Source organism: Podarcis erhardii (genome assembly GCF_964252035.2).
Source record: "Podarcis erhardii genome assembly, chromosome: 14".
Classification (NCBI taxonomy): domain Eukaryota; kingdom Metazoa; phylum Chordata; class Lepidosauria; order Squamata; family Lacertidae; genus Podarcis; species Podarcis erhardii.
Genome location: NC_138503.1, coordinates 21,674,427 through 21,693,614, shown reverse-complemented (window position 1 = coordinate 21,693,614; position 19,188 = coordinate 21,674,427). Strand labels below are relative to the sequence as shown.

Below are 19,188 nucleotides of genomic sequence, written 5' to 3'. Positions count from 1 at the left end.
TTTTTAAAGCCTTTATGTAACTTTCTTCTAATATATGCATTTAGGAATGCACTTTTGCCTCACATATACCTTTTTGCAAAGCATATTTCCCCCTAGTAAAATGCGTTTTTGTTTGTTATTTTCACAAATATATGGCTTTTTATGCACCATTGGCCTAGTCTATGCATTTTTGTATATATTACTCTGCTGGAGAACTGTATTGCAAAAGTTGGAGAAGAGCAAAGTTCAAAGGATGTCTACGTTTCAGTTCTTGGAATGTTTTAGGATGTGCAGTTTAGATAGATCTGCCTTTAAATGTGAACTGAATCAAATTTATCCTCCATCCCTAGACTGACAGGATTTGTAATCCAAATCAAGCCCAGCTAATATGGCTGTGCTGGCTGGGGTTAATCAGAGTTGCGTTATTATTTCTTGTTTATAATAATTAATTTATATATGACTTAATTGCCAAAGTGTCTTCTAAGTGGTTTACAATAGCAAATGCAAAATAAATATGTGTAATTAAAATGTGCAGTACAAGCAATTCCATCAAAACATTAAAACAAACACCCACAATTGAATGCACAGTAAAACAAGCCTGTCAAAACAGCCCAGTAATTAAAACTTTGTGTCTCTAATACAGAACTATGCTAAATATGAATACTGGTAGATGGGAGTTGTAGTGCAAACATATGGAAAGCACCAGGTTGTGGGGTGGGGTGTCTTGTCTCATTAGATATCATTGGTCAGAAAGTACCTTTGTTTAAGGAAATGTCACCTACAGTTTCGTGTCCCTACTTGAAAGTGCACACATTTATTCCTTTCTCTCAGCTATTGGTCCTCTTCTCCCTCCCTCCCTCCCCAAACACTCACCAAACTTGATAGCTCAGTGGTGGACCATCTGCTATCTAGTAGCTCCAGGAAGGGGTGGGAAAACCTCTTGACTGAAACCCTGGAGAGCTACTTCCAGTCAGTGTAAAAAGGTAAAGAACCCACGGATAGTTAAGTCCAATCAAAGGCGACTATGGGATTGTGGCGCTCATCTCACTTTCAGGCTGAGGGAGCCGGCATTTGTCCACAGACAGCTTTCCGGATCATGTGGCTAGCATGACTACACCACTGCTGGCGCAGCGGGACACTGTGACAGAAGCCAGAGCACACGGAACTGCCGTTTACCTTCCCGCTGGAGCAGTACCTATTTATCTACTTGCACTGGCGTGCTTTTGAACTGCTAGGTTGGCAGGAGCTGGGACAGAGCAATGGGAGCTCACCCCGTTGCGGAGATTCAAACTGCCAACCTTCTGATCAGCAAGCTCAAGAGGCTCAGTGGTTTAGACCACAGCGCCACCCGTGTCCCTCCAGTCAGTCCTGAGATGTACTGTCCTGAGATGAACCAAAAGTCCAACTCCATATAAGGCAGCTTCCTATGCTCCTGCGTTGAGATCTTTTTACCTGCATGTCTTTCCTTTCTGCATGTTGTTGTTTTAACCTGCTGCTCTGCCATTTTTTAATTTGCAGTTTTATATTGTCATCTTGCCTGTATTTTTATTGCATTTTTAGTGTTCTACATCAAAAGCAGCCTTCTAAGTAAATAAAAGTTCTCTCCCCTTTCTCTCTGTGTGCAGATCCCATGGGCATGGGGGCCAGACAGTCCTCCGCTGGAGGTCTCTCCATCGGCCAGGGTGCAGCAACAGAGACTGTGGAGGGCGCTTACAGAAGTGGAGAATTCGGTAGAGCCCAGGAGCTGATTAAAGCAGCGTGTCAGGAGAATATCTCGGCAGTGGAGAAGGTAAGGGCACAGCCGTCAAAATTCTGCGCCAAAATGAAAGATGAGAAGAGTACATTCTGCAAATCAAGACATTTGCTATGGGATCTCCAGCATAACCTTGCAGTCGCTTGAATCTTGTTTCCTAGGAGACCCCTATTCCTCTCACAGAGCTGCAGTTCCCAGAATGCTTTAACAATCCCTCTTCCCAGGGAACTTGGGGAATTACAGTGGTACCTCGGGTTACATACGCTTCAGGTTACATACGCTTCAGGTTACAGACTCCGCTAACCCAGAAATGGTGCTTCAGGTTAAGAACTTTGCTTCAGGATGAGAACAGAAATCGTGCTCCGGTGGCGTGGTGGCAGCGGGAGGCCCCATTAGCTAAAGTGGTGCTTCAGGTTAAGAACAAACCTCCGGAACGAATTAAGTACTTAACCCGAGGTACCACTGTATAGCTCTGTAAGGTGAATAGTGTTCTCCTAACAATTCCTTGCACTCTTAACAAACTATAGTTCCTAGGGTTCTTTGTGGGGAAGCCATGACTTTTTAACATGGCCTGATAACTGTAAGGTGGAAATGAGGCCAATATCTCACGATTCCCCCATGCCCATTTAACTTCACAATGGTTGCAGTTAAGAGCAGCAGGTCTCCCATTTTGTTCACAGTAGCAGCATTGTGGAAAGGGTTAACCACCCTTCCCACCGTTGACCTGTTATTTTTCCCGCTGGGGAGCAACTCTGAGGGAGAATATGATTGAGATCCAGAAAACAGCAGGGGTGTATGCGGGGAAAATACCCCTCTACCCTTGTGGTCAAAATCATAGGCTAACCCTGCTAAGATCTTCCACAGTGGGTTACTTTGGCCTACTCGCTTCCAGATTCTTCTCTAGTGACCCCTCCACCAAGGATGAGGAACCAGTGGCCTTTCAGAAGAGCTTGGACTCCAACTCCCATCAGCCCCAGACAGTGTGGTCAGTGGTCATGGATGATGGGAGTTGTAGGCTAACAATACCTTGCGAGCTACAGCTTCCTCATGTCAGTATATCCCGGTGAGATCAAGAAGGCCATTTTATGAAATTCTGGGCCACGTCACCATCCCCACAAAACATCTTATGGAGAAAGTAGGTAGTGAGACAAACAAAGCATCCGAACTTGTGGGCATCCAGCGAAGCTGAATATTGGAAGATTCAGGACAGATATTTAAAAACTGTGGAACCTCCTTCCATACAAGGCATTGGTGGCCACCAACCTAGGGGGCTTTAAAAGAGGATTAGACAAATTCATGGAGGATACTACTAGCCATGATGGTTATGCTCCGTCTCCACAGGAGGGGAGAAGCTCAGGTGCTAGTTGCAGGTTCCCCAGTGGCATGGGAGTGGCTACTGTGGACTAGGTGGGCCACCAGCCTGATCCAACAGGCTCTTATCTTTGATATATCTTCACTATGGCTTGTGAATAACAAAAAAAATCTCTGTGTTTTGGTTCATTTGGGCTCATGTGCTATGTATTCCACACCTCTTCTCCAAACCAGGGCTTCCTATTGAGTCTTTCCACTGCCTATGGGGACCTTGAGACCGTGAGGTATTTGCTGAAAGAAGCATGTGTGACTTTGCCCCTGGAACCCAACGACGATAACCCAGCTGTTGTGGCAGCATATTTTGGGCATACAGACGTTGCTAAAGAACTGCTGGATTCTTTTCATGGTAGGTTATTCTCCTGCCCATCCCATTAGCCTTTAAGGTGCTTGTTGAAGCTACTTTGCCTCTCGTACCTTCCATTGAAGGGCCATAGCTCAGTGGTTGAGCATCCACCTTGCAGGCAAAAGGTCCCACATTTAAGCCCCAGCATCTCCAGGTAGGGTTGGGGGAATGTCTCCTGTCTGAAATCCTTCACAGATGCTGCCCCAGTCAGTATAAACAATACTGAGCTAGATGGACCAATGGTTTTACTCAGTGTCAAGCAGCTTTCCATGTCCCTATGTTCCATCTTTCTGAACCCTAGGAGCTTTCAGAAATGGGACCTTGGGAACTGTTGTTCTGCCAAGCGGCCATTTTATTTTATTTTATTTTATTTTAAAATTATTTATACATTTCAAATTTATACATTTCACTAATTTTATACATTTCACTATTTTTTTCAATCATTTTGACATTTCAAAATTTGACTTATTTCCCCCTCTTTCTACGGTTCCTTAAATTTGTTTTTAATATCATCTGCATATCTGGATTAACTTAATTTGCTCATTTATTCATCTTCTTTAAATATATACTGTTATGAAACTACAGGTTATTACAATAATCCTGCCAATGTTTTTATCTGTTTATAATTTATCTGTAATTATTCAATAAACCATTTCCATTCTTTTATTTAAAGAATTGTTAACTTGATTTCTTATTCTTCGAGTAAGTTTCGCCATTTCTGCATATTCCATAAGTTTTTGCATATATTCTTCCTTTGCTGGAACTTCTGCTTTTTTCCATTTTGGGGCAAGTAATATTCTTGCTGCTATAGTAGCATACATGAATCAGTTTCTATACATTTTAGATAGTTCTGTCCCACCAAGCAGCCATTTTAAGCATTTTAAGCATTCTACCATTTTAAGCATTAAGGATTTGAACCTGCTTGGGCCCCTAAGCTCAGCCTTGGAGGCCCTGCTGCCTGGACCACCACTAAGTTCAATGAGATTGATAAATACCAGGGTTAGGCAGTGGCGTAGCATGGGTTGTCAGCACCCGGGGCAAGGCAAGTAATTTGCGCCCCCTAACCCGTGGATTTGCACCCCCTAACCCTAACTCCCAGATGTTGCACTCGGTGCGGCCGGCCCCCCCTGCACCCCCATGCTACGCCACTGGGGTTAGGACCTTTTTCGTGGTGGTCCACATAGTAGAAGTCTTTCTATCCTAAAGCTCTGATTGGCCACCTCTCTTAACACATTTAAGTGGACCCGCTGACTTAAAACAACAACAACAAACTGTCAAGCACTTTATTTATTGAAGGACTTATATACCACCCTCTCCATAAAATATCAGGGAGGTTTACAACAGTATGTATACCCTAAAATATAAAAACCATTTAAAGCAGAACACAGTAGTCATTAAAATGGCCGGCTAATAAAAAGGTTGTAAGCAGCTGCAATAGGCCTTTTGGCATGAAACTGGTTTTATTTGTGGCCCCTTATGTATTATTGCACCTGATACTGTTTTAGTTTTAAGTTTTACCTTCCACGCTGTGAGCAGCCTTCCAAGGGCTTTTCCTACAAGGCAAGGTATTTATAAACAGTGCAGCAATAAATTGTAATAACAGTTTAATAGGGAAGCTCCTTCACAAAGCAGCCGTTCCCAGGATTCCTTGGGGAAAGCCCGTGACAGGATAGTGCTTTAAATTTTACCATGATCATGCCCTAAAGCTAGACGTCGTATTTATTTAAATTGAAAATCAAGTTTCACAGGGCTCCAGACTCCATGCCTGATAACCAGACTATTCTGTTGACTGGCAGTCCTAGGGCTACTGAGATGGCAAATAGCCCTGGGTGTCCTGTTACAAGATAATTGACAGATGTGCTGTTTATGGGCGATGTTGCTTAAAGCCACCCCCTTGCGTTTTCTTGCCTGTAAATTGCTCAAGAGGCTGACGTAGTTGTGCTTGTGCTCATTTTTTAAAAAACAGGTCCTGCAAACATGTTGCAGCTCCTGAACTGGATGCTGGCCATTGCTTGCCAGCAGGGCCACCTGGACATAGCCAAGCTCTTAGTGCTGACATACAAAGCAGACCCCGACAGCTATGCCTTGAGAAAGAACGAGTTTGCAGCTCTGACACGTTTGCCACTCTATGCAGCTATGAAAGCAGGTACTGTATGTGAACACGGGATCTGTGGTCTCCTTTCCCTTTTAAAAACTTTGCATTCCCACTTAGGGGCAAAAGAAGAGATGGTTGGCAGCTGGGGCTGCAAAATTGCACCATTTCCCATTCCGCACTGTATTTGACACATAGAGGTTTCTTTTTTTATCACCGAGCCTCTCAGTTGGTGTTTTTGAATTACCTGGCTGTGTTCACACCAGACATTTAAAGCACATAACTTCTCTCAAACTGTAGTTTGTGAAGGGTGCTGGGAATTGTAGCTCTGTGATGGGTAAACCACAGTTCCCAGGATTTTTTGGGGGGGGAGGGAAACCTTGTGATTTAAATGTGCTTTAGCTATATAGTGTGCACGCAGGTCTTTAGGATATATGGCAATTTTGTTTTAAAAATAGCCTGAAATGTGCACGTGGGTGTTAATTTTCTTCCCTTCCATCTTCTTTGCTAGGACATGAAAAGGTTGCTGCCTTCTTGCTTGAGAATGGATCCTTCTTTTCTTCCTACGTCCTGGTGGACTGCCCCAGCACAAGCAAACAAGTACTTCGTAAATACTTTGTAGAAACAATCAAGTTACCTGGGAATGCCCCAGCAAAGACAGTGAGTAGGTGTTTGCATATCACAAGACAAGGGGAACTAAGTGACTTGCACTTGGTAATGCTAATAGCATGCCTTTCTGGCCTCAGATACACTCCATACTGCCCCTCCCCCCCAAAATAAGTGTCTCTTTAATTCATTGCTTTAACACAGCGTGAAGACTTGAGCGCACAGTAGATCAGTCACGATGCCCCATGATAGGCCTATTTTTGTCCTGATAAGCTGGAATGAGTCAGATGACTTTCCCTGGCCTCCATTAAGGCTTGCAGCTTGGGCAGGCTGGCTGGCTGACTGGCTTGAGCAGGCATAGGAAACCTTTGGGCCTCTAGGTGTTGCTGAACTACAACTCCCATCAGCCCCAGCACTTGTGGCCAGTGTTTGCCATAGTGAGCATCCATCTCCCTACTGGCGATTGTGATGCTGAGAACAATCTGTTTGCATGTCCGTCTGTGGTCCAGAGCAGAAATTACTCAAGTGTATTCAATTGACATTTGTTCACATTTTTAAATCTACAAGTAATTATTGTGTTCTTTGCATTGTTCTGTTGTTTCCTTTGCACTGAAACAAATGTGACTTCCACATACAATTTCATAAGTTAAATAGCAGAACAGTGAGACACGTAACTTAGTGGTTGTCGGGAACCAAACTAGAGCAGCATGAAAACAGTGCTGATTATGATGGTTGGAGCAAAATTGCAGCATTCTTACCAAACAGCTGAACGGCCTGGACGCATCCCAGAGATTCAACATTTTATGCTTTTCAGTCAGAGTCATTGATGATTCCCATTAAAACCTTCACCTTTCTTTCACATTCAGGCTCTTTCTGTGAACTGGTCGAACCTTGGGCTTCCTTGGGTGGATCTCGAATGGTTGATAGACATTTCCTACCAGATAACTGAGCTGGACCTCTCTGCCAATTGCTTGACCTCCCTCCCTTCTGTTATCCCTTGGGGACTGATAAACCTCCAGAAACTAAACCTTGCTGAGAACCGGTTAAACCAACTTCCTGATGTACATTCTTCAGATGGAATCATCTGCACAAAGTACGTACCATGTCTTGGTTGGGGAACCTGTATCCCTCCCACTGCTGTGGGACTCCAGCTCTTCTCATCCCTGACAACTGCCTCGCTAGATGGGGCTATTAGGATCTGGAGTCCACTAACATTTCTTGGTCCCACAGATAATGAAAGGGACCACATGATCTCGGGTATGCCTTTTGGTAGCTTGGTAAATCTTAAGAAACCAAACCAAAATGCAGCCTTGAACTCAGTGGTTAAAATCAGTGCAGTCCTAATTCATATCAAACAGACAAACAACTTTCCAAAATATATAGCAGATTTATCTTTTGTGTTTATTTAAATCCACAGGTTGCTTGAGATCGACATTTCCAGCAACAGGTTCCTTATTCTTCCTTCTGGATTCCTGCACCTTTCCAGACTCCAAAGGCTTGTGGCTTCCAAAAATTATCTCGAAAAGTTATTAGATGCGGAGAATGGTGGGTGCTTCTTAGCTGAGAATTTCTGGTTGGCCTAGCCAGTGGGTGGGAACCAGTAAACCTTGCTGCCATTCTCACCAAACCTTGTGGATTTGTGACGAAACTGTCTAGCCAGAACTACCTGTGCAGAGTGACTTCTGAACTGCCGATTCCTTGTCAAGAGTCCTCTGCCACATACCCTACTGTGCTGTGTGTTCCCCTGCTTCTCATAAAAACATACGACCAGCTTGCAGAATCAGGACAAGCAGCTGATTTGATGCCTGTGTGAAGCCCCCCCCCAAAAAAAAAGCAGGACCCAGACACAAGAGCACTCACCCTTCCTGTGGCTTCTGTTCATCAGCATTACTGCCCCCAAACATGGAGGCAGAGCATAGCCTCTGTCATGGCTAGTAGCGGTCGATAGTCTTATCCTCAGTCCTCTTTTAAAACCATCTAAGTTGGTGCTCATCACTGCCTCCTGCAGGAGAGAGTTCCATCGTTTTAACTATGCACTGTGTGAATAAATCGTTTCCTTTTTCTGACCTGAATCTTCCAATATTTGGCTTCCAGGGTCTACTGTTCTAAGAGAGGGAGAACAACTCCCTATCTCCTTTTTCCGTGCTACTTTATAAACTTCTTTCATGTCACTGCTTAGTTGCTTTTTCTCTATAAAGAAGTCCCAAACACCTTACTTCATAGAGGGTTTTGTGATCTAGCCACCAGTAATTCAGCCCCAGAGCTCAGCATTCTTGTGCTATATAGTACAGTGCAATGAGATGTTTCTCCTCGTCCCCCAATTCCTTGCAGGCTACCAACTTCCTTTTAGTTTAGTTTCTCTCTCCACTCCTTTTGTATGTCCTGTCTTTTTTTCTTTTAGTTTTGTAAACCTGATGGCACAGCTAGTCTCATTTATTTATTTTTTACTGACACAAGCTGCTTTTAGTAGACACCAGTTGTCTGAAAATCAGGATACAGATAATTGGAAATAAAGAAAATGAATAATTTCACTGCCCACTTATGACAATTAAGAACCTCTCATAAAATCTTCCTTTCTTCTTCCTCTTCTTCTTCTTCTTCTTCTTCTTCTTCTTCATCCTCCTCCTCCTCCTCCTCCTCCTCCTCTGATTCTTCTTTTTCTTCTTTTTAGCAGTTAACTGGATTGGATTAAGGAAGCTGCAGGAGCTGGACATCTCTGACAATAAGTTGTTGGAGCTGCCCACCCTTTTTCTCCACTGTTTGAAATCCTTGAATGTCCTGAATGCATCCAGGAATAACCTGAAGGTGTTTCCTCAGCCATGGGCCTGTCCCTTGGTAAGTCTGAACTGCAGTCGTGGCAGAGGCCTTGTAAGATGGCACATGAATTTCTTGGCATGGCTGAGGGATGCCACGTCTCTTGGGCTATAATTGGGATTCTGCCCAGTGAGCTCCCTTGAAGAGTATATAATGCCTTGGGGATTTCTGTCCACATACAGACTTTCTTTTCCCTCTCAATTCTAGAAATGCTGCAAAGCCGCTAGAAATGCAATTGAATTCCTCCCGGATACTTTGGCTGTTTTCTGGAAAAATCATCTCAGGGAAGTGGATTTTTCTGATAATTCCCTGAAAGAAGTTCCCCAGGGTCTCTTCCAGCTCGAAGTAAGTGTCACTACGCTTTTGGTTGCCTTCTTTATTTCAGAGAGTAAATGTAGATATAATCACTTCCCCAATTACTTTTGTGTCCCTAGAGTGGCAGAGGAACCTAGATGGAATTCAGTCGAAAGGGTGCGCTGCGTGATAGGATTCCGAACGGACCTTTTGAACCGGCTACAAAATCTAGCTTGCTAAAGCCACAATACCAGTGTAGTAGTTAAACCACAGAGCCTAGGACTTGCCGATCAGAAGGTCGGCGGTTCGAATCCCTGTGACGGAGTGAGCTCCCATTGCTAGGTCCCTGCTCCTGCCAACCTAGCAGTTCGAAAGCACATCAAAGTGCAAGTAGATAAATAGGTACCGCTCTGGTGGGAAGGTAAACGGCGTTTCCGTGCGCTGCTCTGGTTCGCCAGAAGCGGCTTAGTCATGCTGGCCACATGACCCGGAAGCTGTACACCGGCTCCCTCGGCCAATAAAGCGAGATGAGCGCCGCAACCCCAGAGTCGGCCATGACTGGACCTAATGGTCAGGGGTCCCTTTACCTTTTAGTTATAGAGAACCAGTGCAGAGTTAGTGATTGGAGCAGAGGTAGCTAAACTGTGGCCCTTCAACTTGAGCTGTACTCTACCTCCCATGAGCCCTGTCAGGAATGATGGGAGTTGTAGTTTGGCAACAGCAAGAAGGCCATGGGTTAGCCACCACTCTGAAAATCAGACTAGGAATGGGAAGAACCAAAATCAGGGCCTCAACCCAGACAGTCACTGGGTGACCTTGGACCACTCCTTATCTTTTGGTCTCACCTGCCTCACAGGATAAAACCAGGTGAAGGGAGGAGCATGTACACCTCCTCAAACCTCCCTAGAAAGCGGGCAGGATAGAAATGTAAGAAATGAATTCCTGCAGGAGGTTTTTTGTGTGTGTGTTCTCAGACCTCCTTCAGACAGCATTGTTCCATTTGGCTCCCAGCTGTCCTTTGGGGGAATTAATTGCTAATTGGGATTGAATAGTCCACTCTGGAACAAGAAATGGTGAAGTCACTCATGGTGGTTGTGGCGACTGAAGCCCTTGTGTGTTGCTGATGTGGGGAAAAGCTACCCCCTCTCAGAATGGTCCAGTATATGCCTGTATTTCCAGCAGGGATGTCAGAAGGCAGCTGTCTTTGTCATAATCAGTGCTGTTTCCGTTCCACTGCAGTTTGATCTCTGCCAAAGAGTACATTTTCCCCCCATCTTGCTTTCCACTATTTAACATAAATCATGAAAGTTAGAGATTTAACATAATTAAGGAAGTCATTAGTTCCACACCATTCATTTCAATGCAAAGGAAAAACAAATTTAAAGGGTGGGGAGGAGTCATTGATTGTGGATTGTTTACAGACTGAAAAACAAACAACAACAGCAATTGATATTCTCCGGCCTGATTCCCACTTCAGATGTGGGACAAACAAGCAAACAATTTTCACTTCTGTTTTCGTTCAAATTCTCCAGCAACCATATTTTCCAGTTAACCCCATACTTTCCTGCTAGTGGTCCAGGGAAATCATGAGTCTGATATAACTACAGTGAATTTTGCGCCATCAAATGTGCACCCTAATTTTTGTGACATAATTTGGCAAAAAAGGTGTGCATTACCTTCAAGTAAATATGGTATGTGGGGGCTGAAGTTGGCTGCATAAACTGGCTTTGGATTCCTGAGCATTAGACAGCATAGGATCTGAGCAGCTCTCATAAACACGGCTTTGTTTCCCTGAAGGAATCAGATACATGGCTAGGAAGGCACATGCCAGTCCAGCCTTTGGAACACTAGGTGGTGCTGCTGTGGCATCTTTTCCTGGGCTTATCTTTTCTCTGTGCCACCACTCTTGCTATGCTGTCATACATTATGCTATTGGAACAGTGCAGCACCACAAGAATCGCAGTAATTTAGAAACCAGAGTCCCTGGCAAGCTTGCAGTGTCTCACCAGCTGGGGATCCAGGGAAATCATGAGTCTGATATGACTACCGTATACCGTTCATATAGGAAGTTGCCTTAAACCAAGTCAGGCCATCAGGCCAGCTAGGTCAATATTGTTGACACTGTCTGGCAGCAGCTCTCATGGTGTTTCACCCAGGAGTCCTTCCCAGCTGGAAGTGTGAAGGATTGAACCTAAGACTATTTCTTTTCATAGCATGAAGTTATACTATCGCTCTTCCCCAGAGATATTCTTTGCTGCTGACCAAAAATATAGGGTCATTCTGTAGACGAAAAGACCTATGAAATCAATGGTTCAGGGGCAGATGTTGACAGCTGTGAAATGGAATTTGAATTTCCTGAGAAATTTGTAGTTCAAGCACAAGTTAACCTATTGTTGAACTAGAATATGAGTTTCCTAATTCCCATTGCAAACTACCAATGCTGTTACACTTGTATAAAGGTAAAGGTAAAGGGACCCCTGACCGTTAAGTCCAGTCGTGGACGACTCTGGGGTTGCAGCGCTCATCTCACTTTACTGGCCGAGGGAGCCGGCGTTTGTCTGCAGACAGCTTCCAGGTCATGTGGCCAGCATGACTAAGCCGCTTCTGGCGAACCAGAGCAGCACACAGAAACGCCGTTTACCTTCCCGCCAGAGTAGTACCTATTTATCTACTTGCACTTTGACGTGCTTTCGAACTGCTAGGTTGGCAGGAGCTGGGACCGAGTAAGGGGAGCTCACCCCATCGCGGGGATTCAAACCACCGACCTTCTGATCGGCAAGCCCTAGGTTCAGTGGTTTAGACCACATGCCACTTAGTCCATATGCCTAACCAAAATGAACCATAAGGGTTCTGCTCTTTGTTGGGGCAGGGATCATTCCTCCCTTTCTGTGTTCTTTGCTCAGGTCATTCCATAAAACACCATACCATATAAATAAGTGTTAGCCAACGAGGTGCCCTCCAGATGTTGTTGAATTACAACTCCCATTATTCCTGATCATTGACTATCCCAGCTGGGGCTGATGGGATTTGAGGTCCAACAACATCCAGAAGGCTAAGCACAAATAGCCTTCCAAAATTCTCCATTCTTTTTGTGAGAGGCAAATTCTGGAGCGAAATATTTGGAAGGAGAGAAAGAGGTGCAATTTTCTGATGGTTTTCCCTCAGAAAGCTCTCTCTGGCAAGATTTCAGCTCGCTTAACAGAGATTGGAATTCTACCGTTATTTCAACTTGGTGGAAGGAGGAAGTGGATGAGCTAAGTCATGGTGAAGTCTGTTGCTTCCTTCAACAATGTTTAAAGCGTATTAAAATTGTTGCACCCACACATCTTGGATGGCAAGATCAGGTAGTCCAGTTTGCCAAATAATCTCCAGGCGTGGACTGAGATTCCTGCAATGGTTCAGGATAAGCTCAAAAAAAGTTTCTTTTGTTGTTGTTGTTTTTGTTTTGTTGTTGTTGATAATTTTCAGCTCTACCTTCGTTGTGTGAAACTACTGGAACTTTTAACCGATTATCCATTACTGACCCCTCAAAACTGTCGCTTCCCCTTTCAGGCAATGGTGTCCTTGAAGCTCTCAGGAAACCGCTTAGTCACATTACCTTCTCAGGAGAAGTGGACTTGCAGGCAGCTGAAATCACTTGATCTCTCGAGGAACCAGCTTGGAAAGTGAGTTCTTCGTGTTGGTTTTGGAGCAGTCCCACAGAGGAGGGCTCTCTGGTTCATTGGTCTTTGTTTGCATTTGCCTACAGAGCTGGCGAAGGGTGCAGAACTAAGCGGATTTCATTTTTCACTACAAGGAGCAGAGCACGTTCTGGCACCGATTCGGGTATGGAATGTGGGGAATGAAGGGCTGGGTGGGAGCTTATGAGGAGGGGAGGGCTGGTTGCAATCCATTGGTCATGGCAAGAAGGATCCAGCATGCAAATTATTATCATCACTATTCTTCTCTTCATTATTGCTCTTCCTCTGCTCACAGAGAGTTGTGTCCAACTAAGTCATTGCATGAGCAGAATGACTTCTGCCTGCACCATGGGACTTCCACTCCATCCTGCCTGGATAGCTCAGTTGGTTAGAGCATGGTGTTGATAATGCCAAGGTTACAAGTTCAATCCGTGTATGAGACAACTGCATATTCCTGCTTTTGCAGGGGATTAGACTAGATGATCCTCAGGGTCCCTTCCAACTCTTATGATTCTATGATCCCCTACTTCCTCCAAAAGGGGAAAAAATCTGCTCTGCTGATTTCCCTAGCTCCCCAGAGCAGTTGTGAAGGCACACAGTGGGAGGAGAGGAAAGAAAGTTCAATTGTGCAAGCAGAAGCCATTCCTCTTGTGCATTGACTGAGACCCCATCCGCATCACACGTTTAAAGCAGTATTACACCACTTTAAGAAGTCATGGCTTCCCCTAAAGAATCCTGGGAAGTATCTTAAAGAGGTCAAGGGTTGTTAGGAGACCCCTATTCCCATCACAGAACTGGTGTTCCCTCTTCCCAGGGAACTCTGGGAATGGTATCTTTGAGAGGGGAATAGGTAAAGGTAAAGGGACCCCCGACCATTAGGTCCAGTCGTGACTGACTCTGGGGTTGTGGCACTCATCTTGCTTTATTGGCCGAGGAAGCCGGCATACAGCTTAGTCACGTGGCCAGCATGACTAAGCCGCTTCTGGCGAACCAGAGCGGCGCACGGAAATGCCGTTTACCTTCCCGCCAGAGCAGTACCTATTTATCTACTTGCACTTTGAGGTGCTTTCGAACCGCTAGGTTGGCAGGAGCAGGGACCGAGCAACTGGAGCTCACCCGGTTGCCGGGATTCGAACCGCCGACCTTCTGATCGGCATGTCCTAGCGTCTGTGGTTTAACCCACAGCACCACCCGCATCCTGAGAGGGGAATAGGGATCTCCTTAAAACACCTTTCAAAACACCTTTTTAAAGTTTAAAACGCCTTTCAAAACACAGGAATAAGGTGGGTCCTTAAAATATACATCTTGAGTATCAAAAGTCAGGGGAAAGAGGTACATCTAGAGCATTCGCTGGAAGTTATAGGCTGAAGGGAAGGAGGCGGTCTTTCTGATATTTGGGACCTGAGTCGTTTAGGGCTTTAAAAACACCGACATGAGCACCTTGAATTGGGCCCAGAAACAAACTGACAGGCAATGCAGCTGTTTTAATATGGGGTTATATGAGATGTAGATGGAACTCCAGCCAGTAATCTGACAGCTGCATTTCCCCGAGTTGTCTTCAAGGGGCAGCCCCACATGGAGCGCATTGGAGTAATCCCGTCTGGAAATTACCAGAGCATGGAGTACAGTGGCCAAGTCATCTCTGTCTGAAAAGGGCCGTAGCTGCTTTGAATGCATGGCGTAGATGGGGCCTTGGTTGGATTCAACCCAGAGGCATGTAAAATCAACTACCCTGTGAGCAAGGGGAGAGAATGACAGCAAGGCGATCTGTCATTGTCTCCACCTCTTTAAATAGGCCATTTTAAAGCCCACATTCACTGCTAATGATTTGCTGTTGTTTCTATTCATCTGACTTAAGTTGCTCAGGGAGCCTTGTCTGTGGAAGAAGACTGCCATAAAAAATGTGTGATGTTCTTGTAAGCATTCGGAGGTTGAAACAGGCTCTCCTGTGTTCTCCTACTGTAGATTTTTATCAAGGGGTTAGAGAATGCATCGTTTATCCTCTCTTGAGGCAGTTTCCTGGTCTTTCCATAAATGTTCTTTTGTGTATCTTCCTTGAGAAGACTGATCTATTACCGAACAGGTGGCAACATATCTGAGGCAACATGTCATCTCTCTCAGACCAGTTATGATAAATTAGTTCCTACCTTGTCAGTGTCAGTAATTAATTAGTGCTACTGACATTCTGATTTAGGATTGTAGCCAGCTAAGTTTTACTCAAGAGTAGACCCACTGAAATTAATAGGCCCAAGTAAGTGGTGTTCATTAATTTCAGTGTGTCCACAGTGAGTGCATTTTGCATTGAATGCAACTCACTAGTGGAAAGGCAAAACGTGTCAGTTTTACTGTTGCACAACAGTTGAATCCATCACATTGGTTTTGCTAGTAGAAACAAACTCGTGGCACAACAGACAGAACAGTCTATTGTGCAGTGAAGTTACCCATCACCTGCTTATGTATTTGCTTGTGCTACATCGTTCCACCAGTGCAAAACATTTCACCAGAGGAGCAAGTGTGCTGTTGAGGTTAACTTAGCATTCCAGTTGAAGCAGCCCCCTATGTTTTGGGCTTTGTTTTTTGGTCAATCAACTGTAATGAACACAATGATTGACAAAAAAATAAATAACACAGGAAGGTGCCTTATGTCAGTTCAAACGATTTGCTGTACTGTTTCTGGAGCCTGCTAAAATCCTTTTTTGTCTACCCAGATCTGTAAAGATGATACATGTTTCAGTATGTAATTTTATTATGCAAATATTTTAAACTGCTGGTTTTTGTCTATATTTTGCACAAAAAAAGTTAACTTGTTTTTAACTCTCAGCTTTTGTCAACAGTTTCAATGGATAGTATTCAACTAAGTTTTACTCAGTGTATACCTACTGAAATGAATGGCCCTAATTTAGCCATGTGTTCATTAATTTCAGTGGGCTGCTCTGGAGTAGAACTTAATTGAATACCACCCAGGTATTCTGTTTTAGTTTACATAAAACATATGTTTTAATTTACATCAACCACCTAGACATTTTTACAGCTAAGCGGCATGCAAATTCTGTTGGCTAAGTAAAATTCTGTTAAACAAACTGCCCGCGACTTCATACTTCTGCATTCATCTTCCACATTTGCTTGCTGTTTGCCTTTTTCCCCTCCCCAGGTTCCAACTTGGAGTTTCCTGAATTCCTGTGCGAGTCTCTGGAAGTCTTGTGTCTCAATGACAACCATCTAGACTCCGTCCCGCAGTCAGTCTGCCTTCTGAAAGGCTTATCGGAGCTTTACTTGGGAAAGTAAGTTCAGGTATTGCGCACTGTGGGATAGGTGGCTGGTGTCATGGAAACTCTTGCTGCTATCCCTTGATAATCCTTGAATGTTTCATTTGATCCTCCCTGTGTGCTCTGCAGAGGCTGTGTGGTGCACTGGCTAGAGCACAGGGGCACAACCTGCACCCCTCAGCTTGTGCCTCTTGGTCTAATTTCAAAAGCCCTCTGCCAGTGAGCAGTTTAGGAGATATCTGACTGACTGCTGGAGGAGAGAGAGGGAAAGGGTTGACCTCGCCCACTTTCCTCCCTCTGGCCCTGCACATCTCTGGCCCTTGACAGATGTTATGTACTGAGCTGAATCCTAGAATAATAGGATCCAGAATGCAGCAGTCTGATTGGTCCACAGGAGCCACCCAATCCAGCTCCAGGTAGAAGTGAATCAGCGACCTGATTGGCCTGCAGGAGCAGCCAATCAGGCTTCTGGAGGAGCTGAATCCGCAACCTGATTGGCCTACAGGAGCAGCCCGGAATTAGCCAATCACACGGAAGCCATTGTGTAAATAATGTATATATAGCTTAGACATTTTGGGGAAAGTTTCTTTTTTCCCCCTCATCATCTTGTTGTTGTTTTTTTATAAATGATATTTATTAAAGTTTCAACAATTACAAAAAGAAAAAATGAACATACCATGTTACACAAAAACCAAACAACATACCACAGTATAAAAAAAGAAAAAAACAGAAAAATAAAACCCATTAAACAAGAACAAAATTAGAAAAAAGAAAAAGCATCATATCTCCTTTCTATTCTTTCATTAGCTTGTTTCCATGACCTCCTCACACCTCCCTTTTTTGTATTCTAGATTAATTATCCATTTCAGCAAATCCTTTCCCTCTTTTTAAAATTTTAGTCCTGTAATTTATCTTAATATAATGTAACTTTACTTTTCCTCCTTTCACCAATTAACAGTCAGTTGTTCCCAACCCCTTTATATCATTCCTGCTAAAATCATATAATATCCTTCAAACATCCTTCTAACAATTATTAATTTTGCAATGTTTCTGCTAAAAAAAATTTTTACGTTACTTTATTTGACCTTATCTTACCGTAAAACACCTTGAGATTTAAAATTTAATGCTTATTTATACATAACTCCTTATATCATTTCTACTAAAGCCAAACAGTTTCATTCCAACATTTTCCCTAATATTCATTAATTTTACACTAGTTCCCCAAATTAAAAAATTTTCTTTATAGATTTTCCAATTTTCATCCAACGTCCCTTTTTCCTGGTCTCGGGTTATGTCAGTCCTTACTGTCCATTCCATCTTAGTCCATCAACCTGGAAGTCTTATGTCCGAGGCTCTTAAATCTCTTCCATGCCCCTTCTGCAAATCTTCTTCTTGTTGTTTATACTCATTGAGGAGCAGATCTCTGGGGGATTTCAACCCATAATTATCTCCATCTCCTCTCATCAAACCAGCCCATTCCCCACAGTCCCACTCCCCACAGTCATCAATATAATCCAAACAATATTTAACAACATATTTCAAAGTCCCTCCAAGTTTAAGAGCCTCCTCAGCTCCAGACTCCCTCTGGCCCATTCCAAATTCAATCTTCCAAAACAACGGCTTATGATCCTGCAGGGCCTCGGGTCTCTCCATTTGTATTGCTTGAGGTACAATCGCAACCTCCTCCATTATCATCTGCCCTTGCATTTGCACAGTCGAACCAATTTCCTGAGTTGGTCCCTGTATAATTTCTGAGTCAATATTCCCTGTTTGTTCACATTCCCTGACTACAACAGTCATCAAATCCAACTTCTCATTCATCAAATCCATCTTCTTATGCAGCTGCTCCAGCAAAGCGCTCGTCTTGCAAAAGGCAAGCACCAGAACTTTTTCCACACACATTTTTATTCAAGGTCACAGTCTGTTTCCACGATCTTAATCTTGCAGCTGTGAGATCCTCAAGTAAGCTGCAGCAACAATTTGACAAGCTCCCTCTAGAGGAGACAATTTCTATTTGTAACCGTCTTTTTAAAGCAAATCCAACAAAAGAAAGTTACTTTCAGTTTCCAAGTATTTTGTTTCTTTAGAATGCAAAAGGCAACATTAAAATCAATTTGTTTCTCTTTTTTAGCTATCTGTCAAAATGTTCCATTCACAGTCAATGGACGTCTCAGACAATTTCTGTCTCTGACCCCCGTTCCCAGGTTTGAGACGGTGGAAACTTATTTTTCTTTACTCCCTCTCCTGCAGGCTTAAACGGTCAAGTTGGGGATTTTAGTGGTTATAAATGAAGGAAGTTTCAACCTTTGCAAACCAATTTTCCAGGCTATTAGCTTACAAGGTTTTTGCTTCAGTCTATTTACAAAAAGCGGAAGGCGGACTTCCTGTTTTGAACCTTCCCGCTTCGATGCCAAATTAGGGTGTTTCTTGATCCAATTTTCCATTTCTACTCACGGGTACTTGTTTAGAGTCCAATTGTCAACAGGAAAAAGTCAGCGCTCTCCGGCAATGGCAATGCGGCTTCCCTCCGTGAAAGTAGCAATCAGTTCGCAGCACTGCGTCGCTCACCCTACTTCGCTCCGGAGCCCCAAAATGGGGTTCCCCACAAGCAGGGGAGGCGCTCCTGGTGCTCTGCCGAACCCCACGTTCCCAGGCTTCCTCCACCTGGGATTTCTAGCAGGTCCCCGCCTTCGCTGCGGCGGGAAGACCCAGTTTCCACGGAGCCCGTTCCTCCGGTCGGAAGAACTCCACCATTTGCCGATGGCGCTAACCCGGAAGTCCATTTTGGGGAAAGTTTCATTCATTGCTACTATGAGCTGAATAAAGAGCATGAAATTCACAATCGACTCAGAGTATATTTCAACAGATTATCTCTGAGGGGGATTGCAGCACTCTGCAAAAAGAAAAAAGGTTGCCCGCCCATTAGTCAGCGTGTCTGACTAGGGCTTAATTCACACGGAACATTTAAACATGATACCACTTTGAACAGT

At 44.0% G+C, this 19,188-nt stretch overlaps 1 protein-coding gene across 2 annotated transcripts in view; it reads left to right on the top strand.

Moving 5' to 3' along the window:
- Nucleotides 1-19,188, top strand: part of LRRK1 (leucine rich repeat kinase 1) — a 75,075-nt gene that overhangs the window by 16,292 nt on the left and 39,595 nt on the right. For both annotated transcript variants that reach the window (XM_081838625.1, XM_081838626.1), the window contains exons 2-12: nt 1,605-1,768; nt 3,278-3,449; nt 5,413-5,592; nt 6,050-6,198; nt 7,011-7,237; nt 7,562-7,689; nt 8,816-8,979; nt 9,166-9,303; nt 12,805-12,917; nt 13,001-13,077; nt 16,084-16,213. In XM_081838625.1, the coding sequence (XP_081694751.1) occupies nt 1,605-1,768; nt 3,278-3,449; nt 5,413-5,592; nt 6,050-6,198; nt 7,011-7,237; nt 7,562-7,689; nt 8,816-8,979; nt 9,166-9,303; nt 12,805-12,917; nt 13,001-13,077; nt 16,084-16,213 (1,642 nt within the window). The remainder of the gene's footprint in view (nt 1-1,604; nt 1,769-3,277; nt 3,450-5,412; nt 5,593-6,049; nt 6,199-7,010; nt 7,238-7,561; nt 7,690-8,815; nt 8,980-9,165; nt 9,304-12,804; nt 12,918-13,000; nt 13,078-16,083; nt 16,214-19,188) is intronic.